This window comes from Triticum urartu, chromosome 2A (assembly GCF_056163025.1).
Source record: "Triticum urartu cultivar PI428250 chromosome 2A, HENAU_Tu73, whole genome shotgun sequence".
In the NCBI taxonomy this organism is placed as follows: domain Eukaryota; kingdom Viridiplantae; phylum Streptophyta; class Magnoliopsida; order Poales; family Poaceae; genus Triticum; species Triticum urartu.
In genome coordinates this window covers 3,689,672-3,708,843 of record NC_141874.1, presented here as the reverse complement: position 1 = coordinate 3,708,843, position 19,172 = coordinate 3,689,672, and the positions used below count along the sequence as shown (strand labels likewise).

The 19,172-nt window shown below is 41.0% G+C and overlaps 2 protein-coding genes across 6 annotated transcripts; one reads left to right on the top strand and one right to left on the bottom strand.

Moving 5' to 3' along the window:
* Nucleotides 1-2,028: 2,028 nt before the first annotated feature.
* On the bottom strand, nucleotides 2,029-7,838 carry LOC125534949 (disease resistance protein RGA2). The gene is made up of 6 exons (XM_087542634.1): nucleotides 7,472-7,838; nucleotides 3,248-7,384; nucleotides 3,022-3,154; nucleotides 2,600-2,761; nucleotides 2,160-2,516; nucleotides 2,029-2,090 (listed from the first exon to the last, which is right to left on the bottom strand). Exon 2 carries the CDS (start codon nucleotides 7,349-7,351, stop codon nucleotides 3,254-3,256), a length of 4,098 nt encoding a protein of 1,365 aa, XP_087398760.1. The 5' UTR covers nucleotides 7,352-7,384; nucleotides 7,472-7,838; the 3' UTR covers nucleotides 2,029-2,090; nucleotides 2,160-2,516; nucleotides 2,600-2,761; nucleotides 3,022-3,154; nucleotides 3,248-3,253.
* A 5,599-nt stretch (nucleotides 7,839-13,437) lies between these two features.
* Nucleotides 13,438-18,904, top strand: LOC125540553 (uncharacterized). 5 transcript variants are annotated; one of them, XM_087542637.1, is made up of 10 exons: nucleotides 13,448-13,519; nucleotides 14,373-14,428; nucleotides 14,529-14,614; nucleotides 16,154-16,637; nucleotides 16,733-16,889; nucleotides 17,005-17,447; nucleotides 17,539-17,659; nucleotides 17,767-18,206; nucleotides 18,299-18,452; nucleotides 18,577-18,904. In XM_087542637.1, exons 4-9 carry the CDS (start codon nucleotides 16,173-16,175, stop codon nucleotides 18,431-18,433), a joined length of 1,761 nt encoding a protein of 586 aa, XP_087398763.1. In that variant the 5' UTR covers nucleotides 13,448-13,519; nucleotides 14,373-14,428; nucleotides 14,529-14,614; nucleotides 16,154-16,172; the 3' UTR covers nucleotides 18,434-18,452; nucleotides 18,577-18,904. The 5 variants fall into 5 exon arrangements, with proteins under 5 accessions (XP_048560126.1, XP_048560125.1, XP_087398763.1 ...); XM_087542635.1 differs by having other exon boundaries at nucleotides 14,511-14,614; XM_048704168.2 differs by lacking the exon at nucleotides 14,529-14,614 and having other exon boundaries at nucleotides 13,444-13,519.
* The last annotated feature ends 268 nt before the right edge of the window (nucleotides 18,905-19,172 follow it).

Here is a 19,172-nt window from a genome sequence, read left to right as displayed (position 1 = left end):
TTCCTTTTTTCCTTTGGTTTTCATTTTTTTTGGTTTATCTTTGTTTCTTTTTGTTTCTCATTCTACATTGTTATATACATGATCAACATTTTTTAAATATTTGTTCAACATTTTTTGAATACCTGTTTAACACTTTTTATATATATGATCAACATTTTTTCAACTACTTGTTCAACATTTTTCAAATACTTATTCAACATTTCTTAAATACTCGTTCAACATTTTTAATACTTACTAGTTCAACATTTTTCAAATACTTGTTCAACATTTTTTAATACTTGTTTAACATTTTTCATATACTCTTTCAACATTTCTTAAATAATCGTTCAACATTTTTTAATATTTAAAACACTTGTTCTACATTTTTGTTTGAATGCTTGATCATCAATTTTCAAATAGTTGTTCAACATTTTCCGAATGCGTCATTAACATTTTTCAAATATGTGTTCAACATTTTTCAAATAGTTGTTCACCATTTTTCAATTAGTTATTCAACATTTTCCATTTGTTTTTGTAGAATTTTTTGTAATATGTATGCTTAAAATATTTTAAAGTATAAACAAAAGTACAAAAAAAAACTCGCTGAAGGCGAGGAATAGAAGCGCCTCGTATTTAGTGCCTTTAGGGCTGGCGCGTCACTAGCTTAATGGGCGACGGCCTGGTAGCAGCGCTAGTAGGCCGTTGCCCATTAATCATGAATTATGAAAAATGTTCTCTATTTTAGAAAATTGTCTTGAATTTTACAAATATTCATTTTTTTGGAAAAATATTTATGAATTTGAAAATACTTATTGCCACCCGCAGCAGCAGTCGCCGCTCTGAAACCATGCAGCAACAAGGCAAGCACTCCGTAGCCGTGCACAATACCACTATCAATTATTTCCTGAGATGATGCCAGTCAGGCCCCGTCTACTGCCACTCATATTTCATCGTCAGGGTAAAAACTAATTAAGCTCTGTTTTTTTGTGGTGATCGAGCAACAACAACAACAAGGGAAATTTTGAAGAAACAACCCCCAAACCCGTTTTTGGTTTTTTACACACAATGGTAATATACATAGCATGTCTATCATGTACAATGGTAATATAGTACAACACCTTTTTTTATGAAGGAATGTACACTTCAACAGAGAAATTTCACTTTGTACAACATCACAGGTTCAACAACTGCATCAAGGCCTGATGGTAAACCAGACCTTGTTCACAGCTGGGATGAGCAGCTAGCATTCTTCTGCTGAGAAGAACACAAGCTGGCCATTTATTTCACCAACAGGGGAGGTGATCACAGCTGCAGAGACCAAGTAGGTGAATTCACAGCTGCTAGGGTTAACCCCAAGTAGAGGAACATGAGCTCAATTTGACATGAACCACTGGGTGTCGATTTCTTCAGTTAACAACATGACAAGTGTCGATTTTCTTCAGTTAGCAACATGACAAGTGTCGATTTCTTCAGTTAGCAACATGACAAGCGTCGATTTCTTCAGAAGACGCTTCAGATATTCCACAGACTGGTTGTAAGTCAATTCATCACCCTCCTTGGCAGCCTATTCTGAAATGTGTTGAAGCCAGTTAACCGCCGCCGTCTACCGCCCGCCGAAGAAGACAACCTTCCAGCAGATACTACTCAAGCAAGCAAGCATCGGGTCTGTATGGTTGAAAAGCAGGGGAGATGGTCACCTCCCACGTCTTCTCATCGCCTCATAAAGCCAACAAATCATCCTTTTTTTGGGGGGGAAATCTTCCAGGATTATTATGACTGCGTCGATAAGGAAGAAATGCGAGTATTATTACTTTGGCACGGTTCTGCCGGCTAGGGTCAGAATAAATTTGCCATATTACTAATACCGAATGAACAAAATGCTAACCATCTGTAGTGCACACATTGAGTAATTGATGTGCTCAATCATCATGGAAATTTAGTTCCGGGCGACGTACCAAGCTGCGATCACATACGTACCAAGCTGCAGGCTACGCTTCTGCTATGCTAGCCAATGTGTCACTCTGCTTCTTCCTTAGCATGGCTCCAGCAAGCATACTGCATCTCTATAGATCTGCATAACTCCTACTCCATGGACTTCTTGCAAGCCAATTCTGAAATATTTTGATGTCAGTTCATGCATAACTATCTTGCAGAGTTGGAGATCACTTGGGCCTATTTACCTCACATGAATCAATGTTCTGCAGTGTTTCAGGTGCACACATTGCTGGAGCCATCGAGTACGAGTGTGGCACTCCTTGCATACCATCATGATTATGGGATAAACTGGCTCAAGGACAAGCTGAACATTTTGCCAGCAGGCAGGGTAGGGTACCTTCCATTCCATGTTATGTTGGCTGGCAAAGGTTCAGTAAACAAAATGTGTAAGTGCTTGGCATGGTTCTGCCGGCCAGAGTCTGAATACTTTGCAATACATTGTCCTGAATGAAGGAAAATACAAACCATGCAGCAATTTAAGTCAGTCTGAGCGACGTTACCGGGCGACAAGCTTCAGACATCCATCAGAAGCACAAGAACACCTGAACAGCAAGCCATCAGAAATTAGAATGCATCAACACCTGGTATTGACAATAACGTAGAGTGGATGAAAACATTTTATAACCTTAATATGAGTTTCTTCAGTTTCTTCACTCATATTCTCATTTATTCCATAATTCTGATTGTGAAACCCAAATTATGCAAGTAGACTACCGCGTCTTGATGAATAACAATAACCCAAATTTAAAATGCAAATATGAAGAAGCCTACGAGATCAAACGAACACCTGCACAGAGAACCAAAACAAGTGAGTTACGTTGGTAATTACATCTAGGTAGAAAAGAAAAGAGACTTGCAGAAGGTATTAGCTGCTAGTGACGTTGGTTTCTCGCAATGTGGAAAGATAAGGGGCGTTGACAAACAAATCTGAAATACTTTCACTGTTGTTGAGAAGAAAATGAAAATCTGAAGTATAAGTGGATTTCATTTTAACTTTTTGCGGCGAGTATAACTGGAAGTACAGCAGGAGCCATGCTCGAAACTCACCAGATAATTTGTACAGGAAGGAAGACAGCGTCCACAAGACCCTCATGTCATGCATGTGGCAAGTGTGTATGTATGGAAAGAGCAGAGCACTACATGGCTAGAAGAATGTACAAGGGAACTCCAAGGCATTGTCCTGCTCATTGGATGGGAATAAATGCAGTGTTATTAAGCAGGGTCGCAGGAAAAGGGCAACATGGAAGAACACGAGAAAGTATGTGTTTGTTACCTTGGATCATCCTCTTATGGTTTTGGGGATGGTTCCCAACATCCACCTGCACTGCCGTTTTAGCACCTCGCTGCAGTCATAGACATCTAGCTTTTCCAGTGATTTGGGGAGGCCATCGCTGGGCAATGACGAGACGGCAGTACAGTGGTTGATTGATAACATCTTGAGGCTGGTAAGGTTGCACAACCCTGCAGGGATTTGCTGAAGATGGTGGAAATGCCTAAACTCAAGTTTCTGGAGGGAGGAGAGGAGCTGAAGGGCGTCCTCTTTCTCCTTGCTGAAGCGATCCATCCCTTCAGGCCCATACCCATGAAGTTTCAGCTTGGTGAGAGAGGAAGAAAGGAAGCTGCAGATGGGTGCAGCAAGGAGTCCAGCTGCGTCGTCTGTGCAAAGCTTCCGCAGCGTGGATGAAACAAGCTGTGTTGGCTGCTCTTGTCCTCCTTCAACATCCTCCAAAGCCCGTCTGGGATTTGGATCCCAATTAGCAAAGAATCCATGGCTGCCCCTGACTTCCAATTCCTTGAGCTGGCCGCCGGTGGTAAGGAGAGACTGCAGTCCCTGACATTTCAGGTCCTTTCCACAAAATTCCAATACTAATCTGGTAAGAGAAGAAAGGTTTGAGAGAGGCTCTAGTGTCCCCATCCCTTCTAGTTTCGTAAGCTCCAGGAATTGCAGGGAGGAAGGGAAAATGTGAGTGGAAAACGAGAAGGCAGATAGAAACTTTGGGCAATACTTTATGCTTAATCTCTGGAGGGATCGCAAGGCTTGGAGCCATCCTCCTCCAGGAACAAGAGTTGGCGGGTCCACCAGGACCAGCTCTGGGCATGAAAGGAACTTCAATTTCTGTAGTGAGTCACAGAGATGAGCTGGGAAGAGCAGCACTCCATCGTCCTCTTCCTCCGTTGCTGCTGTTATTTCACCTCCCCCCATCTCTGGTGTTGTTTGTCGCAGATCCACCCCCACTACCAGCTGTTTTATGTTTTTACAATCCCGTATCTCCAATTTGGAGAGCTTTGGGAGGTGTGGGAAGAGCTCTGTCAATTCATTCCAACTATTACCATGTAAGTGGCAGATCTCGATGTGCTCAACAGGGAGCTGCCATTCCACATCACCCTGACCTCCTAGTAGTCCAGCCAGACCAGCCAGACCAGCTGAATGCTTTAAAATCAGTGTCTTCAGCGAGGTTAGCATCAGAAGGTGCTTCAACTCCAAAGGTGGGCATCTCTCGAGTGTCAGCTTCTCAAGACCTGTTTCTTTATCGAAAACTAACACTTGGTCTAACCTTTGCAGATCACCCCATCCAATGATTTCCAGTTGTGCTCCATGTGATGATTTTGAGTATGCAAACCTCTTTAGTAGCTTGACACCTTCAATCGAGACGCGACGCAAACTCTCAATCCAGGAGGTGGGAATCACAGACGAGAATTCTGGACAATCTTGTATCTCAAGCTCACAAAGATCCCCCATGTTCCGTAAAGATGGGAAAACCTTCCAAGAAACACCATCAAGACGAAGAAATTGTAGAGCTTCAACAGCAAGCTCATCACCCAGCCATCTTGGACAAGTGGGGCCTCTGTGCCCTCTAATGCACAACACTTCAAGATTTTCATGTGGTCGAAGGCACTCAAGAACCATTGCTTCCACACCAGGCTCATCACTAGATCGCTTACTATCCCAATCCAATGTTAACCTCCTCAAGTATTTCTTCTCAATCAGTTTTGCTTGAGCTGCTTCTTTTTTTGTATGTATTTTCTCAAGGTTGTAGATGCCAAGCTCCCATAGCTTGGTCAGTGGCTCTAGTTGCTTTGGTTCAAATCCTTCATTTTTTTTATTGACCCGAAATACCTTCAACTTTTCCAAGAGCTGAATTTTTCCCACATTACAAATATCATAATGAAGCTTATCATCTCTTGGGGTATAATAATGGCACAATTTTGCAAGGTTGCTTGTGTCTTCAGGAAAATCACCACTGCTAGACCATGACTTAAGATCTAGAACCCTTAGATGATAAAATTTAGAGATGTTAATTGGTAAACACCCTAGACATAGGAATCGTAGGTGGACAAGTCCTGAAAAATTATGTGCCATGGACTCCACGGGATACTTCAGGAGGGGCAAATAAAGAACACGAAGAGCATTTGCTTCCCCGAGAAAATCACCAAATATCTTAGCAGAACCTTCATCCATTGCTCCAAATAACATCAGTGTTTGCAAATGTTCAACCTTCAATCTTGTCTTCAGTTTTTCCAATTCCCTCTTTAATTTTTGACCATTATATCCACCCAAGTTCTCTATGCTTATAGACAAGTGTCGGGTGGATGGCTTAATTTCTACCGATCCAACATCAGGGAGACGAAGACGAAGACAGTCATGTGATGCAACCTTCAATGCCAACTCATGCAGTAGGTCATGCATAACATACCGCAGACCACCATCAGTTTTATATTCTCTGAAAAATCCATGGATGACTAGATCATTCAAAATGCTCAGACCTATGCCTTCAAAGGTTGGGTTTTGATCAGAAGGTGTCAAAATATCTAGTCCGATCCATAGGCTGATGAGCTCACGGCTTCTGAAACGGTAATCTTCAGGAAATAATGCAGAATAGGAAAAACACCGCTGCAAATGGAAAGGGAGAAAGCCATAGCTAAGCTCCAAGGCAAGCATAATTCCATTGGACTGTTTCGCCCATTGTTTGCTGTTTAGGACCCTTTTCCAATGAGCCAAACTAGGGTCTGTCCTCAGTAATCTACCAACGGTCTTTGCTGCAAGAGGGGAGCCCTTCAGTTTTCCCATTATCTTATCTCCAGTGTCAAGCAAAAAACATTTATCCCCTGGACATTGCTCAACATCAAAGACATATACAAGGAATAACTTCTTAAACTCTCCAGGTTCTAAACCGTTCAGTTCTTTTGGCTCTGCACTTTTCTTAACCTGGTCTGCTATTTCTTTTTGCCGAGTTGTGACTAGAATCACGGAACCCTTCTCTTGTGACTTGCCGAGTATCAACAATAGTTTTTTCCAGTCATCCACATCAGTAAACTGCCATATATCATCCAATACAAGTAAGAACCTTTTGTGTTTCAATCTGTGTTCAATCAGCTCTTGTGTTGTGCTACACCCATTCTCACCTTCAACCGTAAGGGTATCTTCTTTAATCTGCTCCAGCACCTTATCCAGGTTGAAATTGAACGACACACATATCCAAATCCTGACTGGAAAATGATTCTGCACTTGTTGGTTGTTATATATGTGTTGTATCATGGTTGTCTTCCCCATTCCCCCCGGACCAATAACCGGAAGCACGGTTAGACCCTTGTCACAGTATTGACCCTCGGTGATATCATGTATGATATTATTCATGACATGGTCCCTCCCATACAGTTTTGGCTCTGCACTCTGAGGTGTGGTGGTGGCACGACGCTGGGAAATGTCTAGGACAGTTCTGTGGCCACAAGTCTGCAGAATATCCTTAACATCAATACGCATAAGCTTTAGTTGCTCTACAGTGTCCTTCATCCTTTGGGAGAAATCAGCCCTGTTAAACTCAGGCATCGGTGTTTCTTGCGCAATGCCACGATCTTCATCACCACGAACATGTGGATGTGGGGAACATGAGGAAAGGAGCAGTTTACCGAGGCTGGGCATGCATCCGCTGAACTCCTGGATGATGCTGGTTGGCCTCTGCTGGAGCTCAGCACGCTGCCATGGGAAACAGTTGACCAGTTTGCCAAGAGCTTTGATGGTGTGGCGGGCATCAAAGGCGAGGTTGCGGAGGGCATCGTCCCCGTGCTGGTCGGCAGCGTCGTACGTGCCGTGGAGCTCGTCGTGGATGCGGAAGTAGTCCAGCTCGTCCAGCAAGTCCTCGGCATTGTGCGCCGAGTCCCACAACTTCTGCAGCATCTTCTCCGTGGCCAGCCCGGGGAGCTCCTTGGTGGCGGCTATTTCGAGCGTGGCCTGCACCTTCTCCAGTTCAGTTTTGAGGGCCTGGATGTTGAGGCCAAATGCCCTGGTGGCCGCCCAAGCCTCCAGCACGCCATCCGCGACGGGGGCTAGCGCCTTGCTCACCACCCATTGTGCGGCGCCGAGGGCGGTCTCGGCCATCCCGTGGCCGGATGCAGGGATGGACAAGGGCGCCTGCATCAAGGAATCAAAAGGAAATAGATGGTAAACAGGCTGTTGGTAGCTGCAAATTAAAGGAGAGGAGTGTGCACTAGTACATACCTTGATGGTTCGCCGGTGATGGATGCCGCTGCCGCCTGCCTGATCTTAGCTAGCTGCAAAAGGGGGGTTGAGTTGGGCTGAGTCGTGAGAGAGTCCTGAAGTTATGTGGGTTTGAGAAGTCTGGCCAAATTATTTTTTCTTGTGAAAAGAAAACCTGGCTGATGATGCAGAGTGTGTGTAGTTTGGGCTAACGCAAGTAAGCTGACGTAGAGGGAGAGAAGCATTGGTGGCGTGTTGGTACAGTAGAGCAGCATGGGATGGAATGGGCAGTCTGGCCCGGACCTTTTTCTTGTGCTGGGCTGAGAGCAGAGCTGGAGGCGCCGGCATCGCACATGAGCTCCGTCCCAACATACTTATTTGTTAGCATGCAGGATGATAAGTTGGATGGCAGCTGCATCCGTCCAATCTAGACTTCTAGAGTAGTTTGTGCTATGACAGGGAGCTAGGTAGGTCGCGGCGGAACGAACCTTTCCATGGGCATAAGCATAAGCACAAGCACATGGTGGGCATGCGGGTGGGAAGCTGACCTGACCTGAGTACCTGACCTGAGCCTGCGGCGCTTGCTTCCAGCTCCAGCACCAGCGACGGAGGAGAGGCCATGCCGATGCCGGTGCGATAAACTTTACACACACACACACACACACACACACACACACACACACACACACACACACACACAATGTCTTGCATTGCTATAAACTATATTCTCTACCAAATATTAGTAGCTTCGTTCAAAAAAGAAAACAAATAAGTACTCCCACCGTTTGAAATTACAAGATGTTCTAAACCTTTGTATTATGGAACTATATAATTGAATTGTGTATTTCTTATTCATCATTGTTTTATTTATTTAATCCAATTTCCAGCTGATATATAATTGCACTTTGCACTTTAGTCCTTAAGTCATATACTTATTTGAATTGTGATACAAAACTCTAAAATTACGCAAAGGTCATACCCAAATTTCTAATATGGTCAAATTCATCCAAGTTTAATTGAAAGTTTAAATTGACCCCAAAATTGTATGCACGAATGCAATGCACAACAAAAAACAAATCCCCGCCTCTTCTGGACTACGGGTCATTACAAGTGAGCATGTCTCGGGAAAAAGAGAGAGTGAGCATAAAAAGATAAGAAATTATCAATATAGTAGTAATGCATTCATTGGTAGAATAGTGATGCACATGAATGCTGGTATAGTCATGCTACCAAGATTAACTGATAGAAATTAAAATTTATTACTGGTTCAAAAAGGCATCGACTCATTAGACAGGACATATAAAAATCTTGTATGCAAGGCAAATCAGTTTTCACATAACTAAATGAGATCACGATTAACATAGATTAAAGTTCTCATGATATGCATCTGTAATGAAATGTGAATTTCTGTCCGCGCCCATACGGTATAATTGGTGCAACAAACCCAAATTGCAAGTACCATGCCTTGAACCTAGGTGGGTGAGAAGGCATCAGCCCCTTCCCACCACTAGGATATGCCTTAGTCTGCTTCTGTCCGCTGTGTTATTGTACGTAAGGCATTAAGTTATGTTATCGCCATGGATATGTTTGTTTAGTTTCATGTTTGATCTGTCTCTGCCCAAAGATTAAATCATTATGTACGAATCTCTTACTTACATGTACTTAGCATATGCATGGAGGTTATTCCTATACATCTTTTTCTTCAAATAACAAAGTGGGTTGATAAAGCTTATTTGTTAGATTTGGCTTTCATTTGCTTTGTTCCCCAAATGGTTTACCACCGTCAGTCTATGGAGTGGTTTACCGAATGACAAACAATGCAAAAGGAGGGTGAAAGCGTGTGGCCCGCAGCATGCCGCATGAACCTAGTACAATGAATTTGCTTGCAAGGAAAACATCAATTTCCCATGGCATGGAGGTAGTGATCCGTTTACAGGTTTTTGCTTTATTGGGAACGTGGACTGATTGGGTTGGGGTATTTGGGAACAGTAGGACAAGCTAACAGGCTAGAAGAAAATTACTCAGCCTTAACATGTTCTATGGATTTCTTAGTTAACTAGGTAATTGCCTGTTGCAATATGGGTATAAATATGGAAGTGGTTCAACGTCAATCATATATATACGATCCTCATGCTCATTAAGCAACATTGTTGGGTTTTTTAGCGTTAAATCACTCTTCTTCTTCCTCCTAGAAGAATGAATAGACACCTGCACAGAGAAGCACAACAAATGAATGTTGGTCACTGGTTTCGATGGCACTTATAGCCGGGAAGAAAGGAAGAGAGACTTGCTACGAGACGGCGAAGAAGCCTCGCCCCAACAACAAGGGGGCCGAGGCGTGGGCTCTCTGGTTGGACCCATCAGGCTCCAACTCGGAGATAATAACCCCCACAGGCTAGAAGCCCAGAGGAACGATGTCAACCAGCCCATCCAGAGCCCGGGTGACTCCATGAGCGAAACATTGAATCCACGACGACTTTATCTCGCCTTTAGGGAACCTGCAGGATGTCTCGCTGAAGCAGCTACAGTAGTCGGGCTGGCCTATTTCGCGCACAGTTAATAAAAATAGAAGAAAAAGGGGAGAATGAGGGATCAGGAAGACAACGAACGCTGCTAACCATTGCGCCAGCCGACTGTTCGTGTTAAGTAGAGGCGGCGCGACCTACTTGAAGCAAGTCGAGCCGATTTTCTCCAGATTTTCCCTTTTTTGTTTTCTTTTGTTTCTTTTCTATTTTTTTTCCTTTTTTCTTCCCCGATTATTTAATTTTCCTTTAGTTTTTTATTCCGTTTTTCTTTGGTTTATTTTTTTCATTTTTGGTTTTCTTGGTTCTTTTGTTTTTCATTTATACAATTATCCGTATATGTCAACAACAATTTTCTACCGTATGTCTAACATTTTTTCAATACAAATTTAACATTCTTTTAATACATGGTCAAGATTTTTATACACATTTTAAATATTTTTTAGATGATTGATAAAGATTTTTTTTAACACATGGTCAACATTCTTTCTATACTTTTTTTAACATTTTCCAAATGCTTGATTAACATTTTTCAAATACTTGTTCAACATTTTTTAAAATGCTTGAATAAAATTTTTTATGTACATAATAAAAAATCATATTTTTTTAATACATGGTCAGCACTTTTTCTATACACATTTAACATTTGTGAAATGGTTGATCAACATTTTACAAATAATTGTTCAATTTTTTTTTCAAATGTTTGATTAACATTTCCATATACAAGATAAAAATATTCGTCTTTTTTAATACATGAGCAACATTTTTTCTACACATATTTAGCATTTTTAAAATACTTACTCAAATTTTTTTGAAATGCTTGATTAACATTTTTATATACATGATAAAAGCATTTCATCATTTTTTTATACATGGTGAAATTTTTTTATACACATTTAACATTTTTCAAATGCTTGATCAACATTTTTCGAATACTTTTTGAAAAAAAAATCAAATGCTAGAATATTATTTTTTTAAATACATGATCATGTTTTTTTATACATTTTTTGTATACATCATAAACATTTTTTATACACATTTGGTATTTTTCAATTGCTTGGTCGACATTTTTAAAATGTTTTTTATAGAGTGTTTTTGGAATATATATTTAGAATATTAAAAGTATAAATAAAGTTAAAAAATAAAGCAAAAAACGAAAGTCTGGGCCGACCAATATCGGTCTCCCCTGTAGCGACTCGCTTAAGGCCAGATATAGGGGCGCCCCATCGAATCAGCTGTGTGATTTTTATCTTAGCAATTTTTATTTTTTAGTTCAAAACAATTTCCGTTATTTTTTCGTGTGCTCGTTACTTAGCTCGATCATATAGAAGTCTTGAATAAAGGTGTTCCACACAAACCACTTTGTTCCGTCCAATTCTTTTGCGTATGATTGCTGAGACACGCACAGGAACTGCTGCGGAAAGTTTAGATTAATTTTTTCATGTCGTTTGTGCATAAGAGTGTGATTCTTACCAAGAAAAATTTGGCAAAGCGCAGGTGGAAAGGTAGTAAACGTTGTTGTTTCTTTGACCATGAGGAAACAATTCGACACTTATTCCTTAATTCCCAACTTGCCAAGCTCATGCGGCCAACAATACACGAGTCCTTTAACATACCTCCACCTAATAGTATATCAAATTTATTTGGTAATTGGTTAGGAAGGGTGGAGTGCATTACTTTGGGCTATTTAGAACTGTCTGAACGATTGTGTATTTAACAGAACAAATATTCAAAAGTTCTATAGGTTATCTACCGAGCGTCTGGATGAGTCCATACGTGGTCATTACTACACCATGCAAGAGCGAGGGAGCTCATGACCTTTGGGTGGAACCGACGTGCTACGTTTAACCTGCTTAGATGACGGTCCGATAATAGGGTATTTGTGTAGGCACAGTGGCTTATTTTACTGGTTGTGGCTCTTTGTCCTGTTTATACTCCCCCCGTCCCAAAATTCTTGTCTTATATTTGTCTAGATATGGATGTATCTAATATTAAAACGTGACTTGATACATCCATATTTAGACAAATCTAAGACAAGAATTTTAGGACGGAGGGAGTATTTTATTTTACCCGACTTGTTCTTGCACTTTGATACTTGGATCATTTTAATAAATGGTTGTGTACATCGTTTGATGCAGAGGCCCGAGATAATCCTCCTTTTCGAAGAAAGCACACAAGTTGGTTAGAAATCACCCAAATACACAGGAAAAAAGGTTGCCTATTGTATTGCTGCTCTCGCATATTTAGAACTTGTATGGTCCTTGTTCGTCCATCTTTATACAATATAACTTCGTTATGCTACTGGATTTCTGGCCGGTTGACTCGACAAACAAGAAATGACAGGCGCTTGTAATAAACTAGGCCCTTTTTAGTTAAAATTTCAAATCCTGGGGGGTTTGCCATAATCAAACGTGTATTCTTGGAAGTTTCATGAAAATTAATACCGGAGTGCCTGGGCAGCTCAGCGTCACATGGGTTGGATAAGTCGTGCAGATCAGATCACGGAAAGTTTAATTAGTTTAATTAGGCGCCGTGATTAACGCTTGAGTCTAGTGAAGCCGTCTGTTTTTGTGTACCTGGGGTTCATAAGATATATAATATACTGCTCGTCTTGGTAGAAGCACGGAGTCAACTTTCTTACCTGACGTTGTATACTAACTAAATCAACAACTTGGCAAACTAAACTATCCGCGTTTCAATGTGCTCGTGGATGGAGGGAGGACATAGTGAAGTGTGCACATTGATGAGTGTATAAACTGCACGTGCATATACTGGAGTAGTTGATTACATTGGCCCATGCCCATGGGAGATTCACCGTGTGTTGCGTGCTGCTGCCAGAATGCACATGCATGCAAACGCGTATGCTCTCCCTAGAATCAAAGCCTTAGCTTCCTTGGTTGGCGAGGCGAGGTGAGCAGTTGCCCGATCGAGAACCAAACGCGCCCTTAGTTATCGTCAGTTTGTCCTGCTTGTGGACAGATCGATTTGCTTCTGAGATAATAGGTCCATGTCTTAGAATTTTGTCAGTCCCGCTAGAACTAAAATTTGAAATGAAAATACAAGATTGAATTGGAATCCTTTTTGTGTTAGTCTCATGAGATGTAGTACTTGATGGAAGACCGATCTTCACATACATACATGCTTATTTGCTGGCCATGGATAGAGGGAGATGATCACCGTGTAGATTGATGAGTGTAAATTGCGTGCTACCAAAGTGCACATGGATCCTGATCTTCTTATAGGAAGGTGTGCACATTGATGAGTGTAAATTGCATGCACATGCCTATACTAGTAGACCGTGCTAGATTTACCGTGTCTTGCGTGCTACCAAAGTGCATATGGATCCCGATCGTGGTGAGGCAAACAGCTGTGTCAATATTTTGTTTTAGTTATTAGCTACAAGTGGAGTACACCTCCTCTGCAACTCCCTCTATTTAAGAGCAGCTCGATATGGATCTAGCACCACACTCATTTCGTTCACACAAACACACAGACACGCGTGCCCCGTCCCTCGAGCTAGCTAGCAGCCGGCTATATCAATCTCCAGGTATGTATGTCCAAGTGCTGCAACTCTTGCCTGCTAATCTCTTCTGTATACTACTTTTTATATCTTGTTCTTTTGTTGGTTACTTCAGAAATGCCCGTTGTAGGCGTCCTCATATATGTCAATCTGTTGCGAGGTAGGTCCTGATATAGCATGCGTTGATCATTAAACTATATCACAAATGAAAATCACTAGCTAGGTAGTACTATTTTCAAAAACTATCCTTTCAAACTAGAACCAAACAACTTCACAGGAAGCAGATACAGCAATGGAAGTAGAAACTATGTCATAAATCTACTACTAGCTAGCTTGCATGAAGAAACAAGTCCACGTAATCAAAGTTTGCATACCTTTTTTTTGTGGGAAAAATCTATTCATCAACTGTCAAAAAAGGGCTGAAGTAAAAATTACATCTAGATCCCTAGACCACCTCGCGACGACTACATAACATGTAGGATGCCTTATATGCCGGTAAAAAATATCGCTAAAGAAAAACTTTAGTTAACCCCAGTTTTTCTCATTTCTTAATCACATGTCACCTAACTTTTATTTAATTGTGCAAATTTCAGCAAAACTACAGGACAATTTCTTTGCAAATTAAAATAGTTTTTCTGTTACCATCCAATAGTATTAGGTGAATAGAGTTTTACTATATTTTACTCGCTACATGAATATACAGCTCATACTTCTATATGATAAACATGTAGTTGACTAATAAATATTAATCCAGGCCAAAGTAACATCAAGTGCAAATATGTCCATTAGCAAGATATTAATATTAATGAGCATATTGTATATTTCCTTATTTAACACCATGGTTTAATTAATTATTATTACCTTACTTTTTTGTACATAGAGAAAAGTCTGCATTGACCCCCACAAACTTGTCGACAACCTCATACCTTCGAAGAGGTAATAAATCTACTAGCCATTGAATTGCAGAAATCAAATGTTCGCATTTGCCGGGACCATCTCAGAATTTCTTTCAAATTAGAACCAAACAACTTGACAGGAAGCAGAGCAATGGAAGTAGAAAAGATGTCATAAATCTAGCTAGCTAGCTCGCATAAAGAAGCAAGGCCACCATAAACCTTTCTGGTATTTCTTGTGTTTTCTGTATCGTATTATATATATAAACGTTAAAGCAAGTGTGTTGTGTTGACAAAGAGAGCGCAACTGCCAAGTTAATATGGTATTAGATGACATGACAAAAACACTTTAGTTTTAAATTTAAAGAATGTACATGTGTCACTTACCTGCTTAATGGAGAAACATTTTCATCTAAATTAATTTTTAAGGCCGCATCAACTTCTCAATGTATGATCTATTTAGACCATCTACTACCTCCGTCCTGGTTTATTGGTCTACATTGTATTTTGTGCCAAATCCTGACCATAAATTTAACTAACAAAATGTTAATGGATGTGAACAAAAATTATATCACAACGACGATATAATTTTTGTTCACATCCATTAACATTTTGTTAGTTAAATATTTGTTCAAATTACAATGAGGACCAATAAACCAAGACGGAGGTAGTACATTTGGGTTTAGAATTTTTCCACAAAAAAGTGTACGTCTATCTTCCCAATACACTTAAAGTGAAAAAAAAGCTTCTCTCTCATCACGCGGTAATCAAGACCAATTACATTCTACACATGGTCTCCTTAATTTCTACATGCACTTAGCTCATCGGGGTTGGATAATTAAAGAGGACAGAGATGGTGGCTTGCATCTTTCCAATGCATTTTTTACTTCATTCCATAATTTGTCCTAAAATTTCTATATGTACACTTTTCACCGGACGGAGGGAGTAGCTGAGAATGAACAAACATATTATTGTACAAGATAAACCCCAAAGCATTTGTGTGTAGCAAGAAATGGATTTTCCTGATTGCTACATGAAAATAATACGCTACTTGTTTAGTGTGAATGACAATCAATATATCCTAGAGGGCTCAGCTCATTATGTATCTTTGGTCTTATAAGGATCTCAGATGGTGGCGGCACGTTCACTCTTAGGGATTACCTCTTAAGTTGCTAAAATTATCATAGATTCATGACCTTTTGATTAGTTAATTATTGATGTAGTTTTTTTATTCGCATAAAATTAGGGACTGCAATGACACACACAAAATTCATGCAAGAGCATACATTTAAAACATAGTTCTCCCTCAATACCTTTTTTATAAGGTTTATTATTATTATTCAAAAGTCAAACATCTCTATCTTTGACCAAGTTTGTTGGAAAGTATCAACATCTACACTATCAAATCTGTAATCATTAAGTATATTTTCATTTAGTAATATGGACATTTATAGTTTGCTATAAAGTTGGTCAAATAGAAAAGTTTGATTTCAAAAACATACTAATAAATATGTGTGTGTGTGTGGGGGGGGGGGGGTTACAAGTTTACTCAGCAGTTCATTCATAAGGAAACTAAGGTCAATATAGAAAGAGGTGGTTGTGAATATAAGAACTTGTATCTTCTGTGCACTTACATTTTTATGTGCAGCTACGTACACACATTGATGAAAAATTACATATTATGTGTGTCTGTGGCTCTCTTTTTGCTCGATTTCCCTTACACATGAGTCAAAAAAAGTTGACACACTACATCTACACATGCATGCAGTTAATTCCCATCACCCACTATGAGTGAACCAGTGGATGGACGTACAGAGAAGGTGCCACTGGCCGTGGTGATTGTGTATGCATTTGACTGCACCACATCGACACCGGACTGGTATAAGGTAGATAGTGTCTTTTGGTTGGTTCAAGAGAAGCTCACCCGCATTAGGGGTAGCAGCCTCGGCTACGCATATGTCATGTCAACCCCTAATACTTACACGTCAGATATGAAATCAGTTGACTCTGCTGAGATAAACGGAAATGGCTACAAAAGTAGCCCGTCCTGGAAAAGGACCGCCTGTGTCAAATACATGACAGGACTCTATGAAGCACATAGACTAATCAAAGATCATGGGAACATGAATGCAATCATCTTGTTCTTTTCTGATGGGTTGGTCAACAAAGGCGACTTCTTTGACGGAGCTGAGGACTTCCTCTCCAGTGTGCCCGTCTACACGTTTACCCTCGGCGGAGATGCATATAACCATGTATGTATCTGACTTGAGCTAAGCCAGTCCATATAATATATATTTTTAAAAATAATTAATTTCATTTTTATCTATATCATGTGTATATGCTACAGGGTCTTCGCACCATTGCAGCAAATTCCCCAGGCGGGATGTTCAGCCCCCTCCCTGTTCCGGACTTGCCAAGCCTATCTGTGCCCTTCTCCCAACTCTTGGATAACATCCTTAATGATACCACGATGCACAGTGAGAAGAATCCTAGTCCCACTTCAGGTATATATGCAAAACCATCCGATCCAATCGCAATATAGGAGTATTCCCTAAAACATGCTTCCTAGGAAACAAACATATGATTGACTGAATGATGAATGGTCAATATTATGTGCAGGGAGGTGGCCTTTAAATGTAGTGATTGTGTCGGCATTTGATTGCACTACCTTGACACCGGCTAGGGACAAGGTGAATCGTGAGGTTTATTGGTTGGTGCAAAAGAAGCTAACCCAATTTGTGAATAGTTGCCTTGGCTACACATACGTCATGTCGACCCCTAACATGTACACATCTGAGATGAAACTAGTTGACCGCACAGAGATAGAGGCAAATGGGTACACAAGAAGCTCAGCTTGGCGAAGGGATTCATGCAAGAACAACATGGCAGCTGGCCTCGTTGAGGCACATAGACTGATCAGCGACCACGGGCACCTGAATGGCATCATCTTGCTCTTCTCTGATGGGTTGATTAACAAGGGCGACTTCTTTGATGGAGTTCAGGGCTTCATCTCCAAAGTTCCAGTGCACACATTTACTCTTGGTGGAGATGCATATAACCAAGTAAGTATTTGACCAGATTTACTCTAATCCAAATTATGTCCATCTTATTAATCAATTCAATTTGCGCACATATCATGTGTATATGCTATAGGATCTTCTCACCATCGCAATAAATTCACCGGGAGGCACGTTTCACACCCTCCCCGTCCCGGAAAAACCGAGTCTATCGGTGCCTTTTTCGAGGCTGGTGGATACCATCCTCAGTGGCGCAGGTATATGTAACAACAAATATTCGACCCAATCTGAATTCAAGAGTAATCATAATATATGCTTGCTAGGAACATATATATAATTGAATGAATGGCATATTGATTTGTAGGGAAGTGGCCACTAGACATGGTGATTGTGTATGCATTTGACAGTACCACCTCAACCCCAGATTATAAAACTGTGGACAATATCTTTTGGTTGGTGCAAGAGAAGCTCATCCGTCTCGTGGATAGCTGCCTTGGTTACACTTATGTCATGTCAACCCCGAACACGTGCACGTCTGATATGAAAATAGTTGATTCGACCGATACAGAGTTAAAAGGCTACAGAAAAAGCCCGTCCTGGAGACGGTCCGCCTGCACGAAGAACATGGCGTCTGGCCTCTCCGAGGCCCACAAACTGATCAGCTACCGTGGACACTGGAATAGCATCATCTTGCTCTTCTCCGATGGGCTCATCAACAAGGGGGACTACTTTGATGGAGCCAAGGACTTCGTCTCAAAAGTACCTGTCCACACGTTTACTCTCGGCGGAGACGCGAACAACCACGTAAGTATAAGATTGGAGATACACTAATCCAAGTTTCATGACAATTTAGTAATTACATCAACTCACTCATGCGCGACGCCTATATGCTATAGGTTCTTCATGCCATGGCAAAGAATTCCCCTGGTGGGATGTTTCACCCCCTCCAGGTCCCTGATAAGCCGAATCTACCGGCACCCTTCTCGCAACTGCTGGACAACATCCTCAACGGTACCACGAGATCCACCTAGTCCAAGATTCCCTATTCAGGTAATATCAAACATCATTATATATTCTCCGCAAAGAAAATAGAGTAGTATATATTAACTGGCTACATATTCATGAGTGTGCCAATAAATGAATGGTTACTGATGTGTGACGGACATTCATGCAGCTAGGAGAAACAAGGAGGGGCACGTGATGATGAAACCGCCCAGCAGTTGCTGAGGCTGCGAGTCGTCGCCACCTTTGCCACCAAGCCGTAGCTACTCTACCTCCGCCATTTCGAATCGTCACCACTCTCATGGCTCACCTACATAGCAATAAATTTGTAATTTAAATTTTCGGCCCGTATCGAATACGGCAGTCCTAATTTTCTTCTGCATAACTTTTTTTTTCCAATAATAATGTATTAGTTGCATGAGTTTCCTTTGGTTTTCTTGTAATCACGCTTTACTCTATCAAGTTTCCCCTTAATTTGAACCGTGTTCGCTAGAACTCCATACATACAGTTCTAATATTGGTCCGATAGGGTCAAGAATGATGGTCCATACATACAGTTCTAACCTTGTTTTGTACTTGCTTGCTGCTAACCGCAACCATGACAATTTTTACTTCTCAGATTGCTATTAATTTCGAAGTCAGCGCCTTGGCGTACATGTTAGGTTAGCTAGCTGCTGTCTGGCCAAGATGAACATCAACATGTGAATATAAAATGGAGTCAGCTAAACCAGCGCTGAGCGGGTGGTCATGCCAAGAAATTGACTAGCA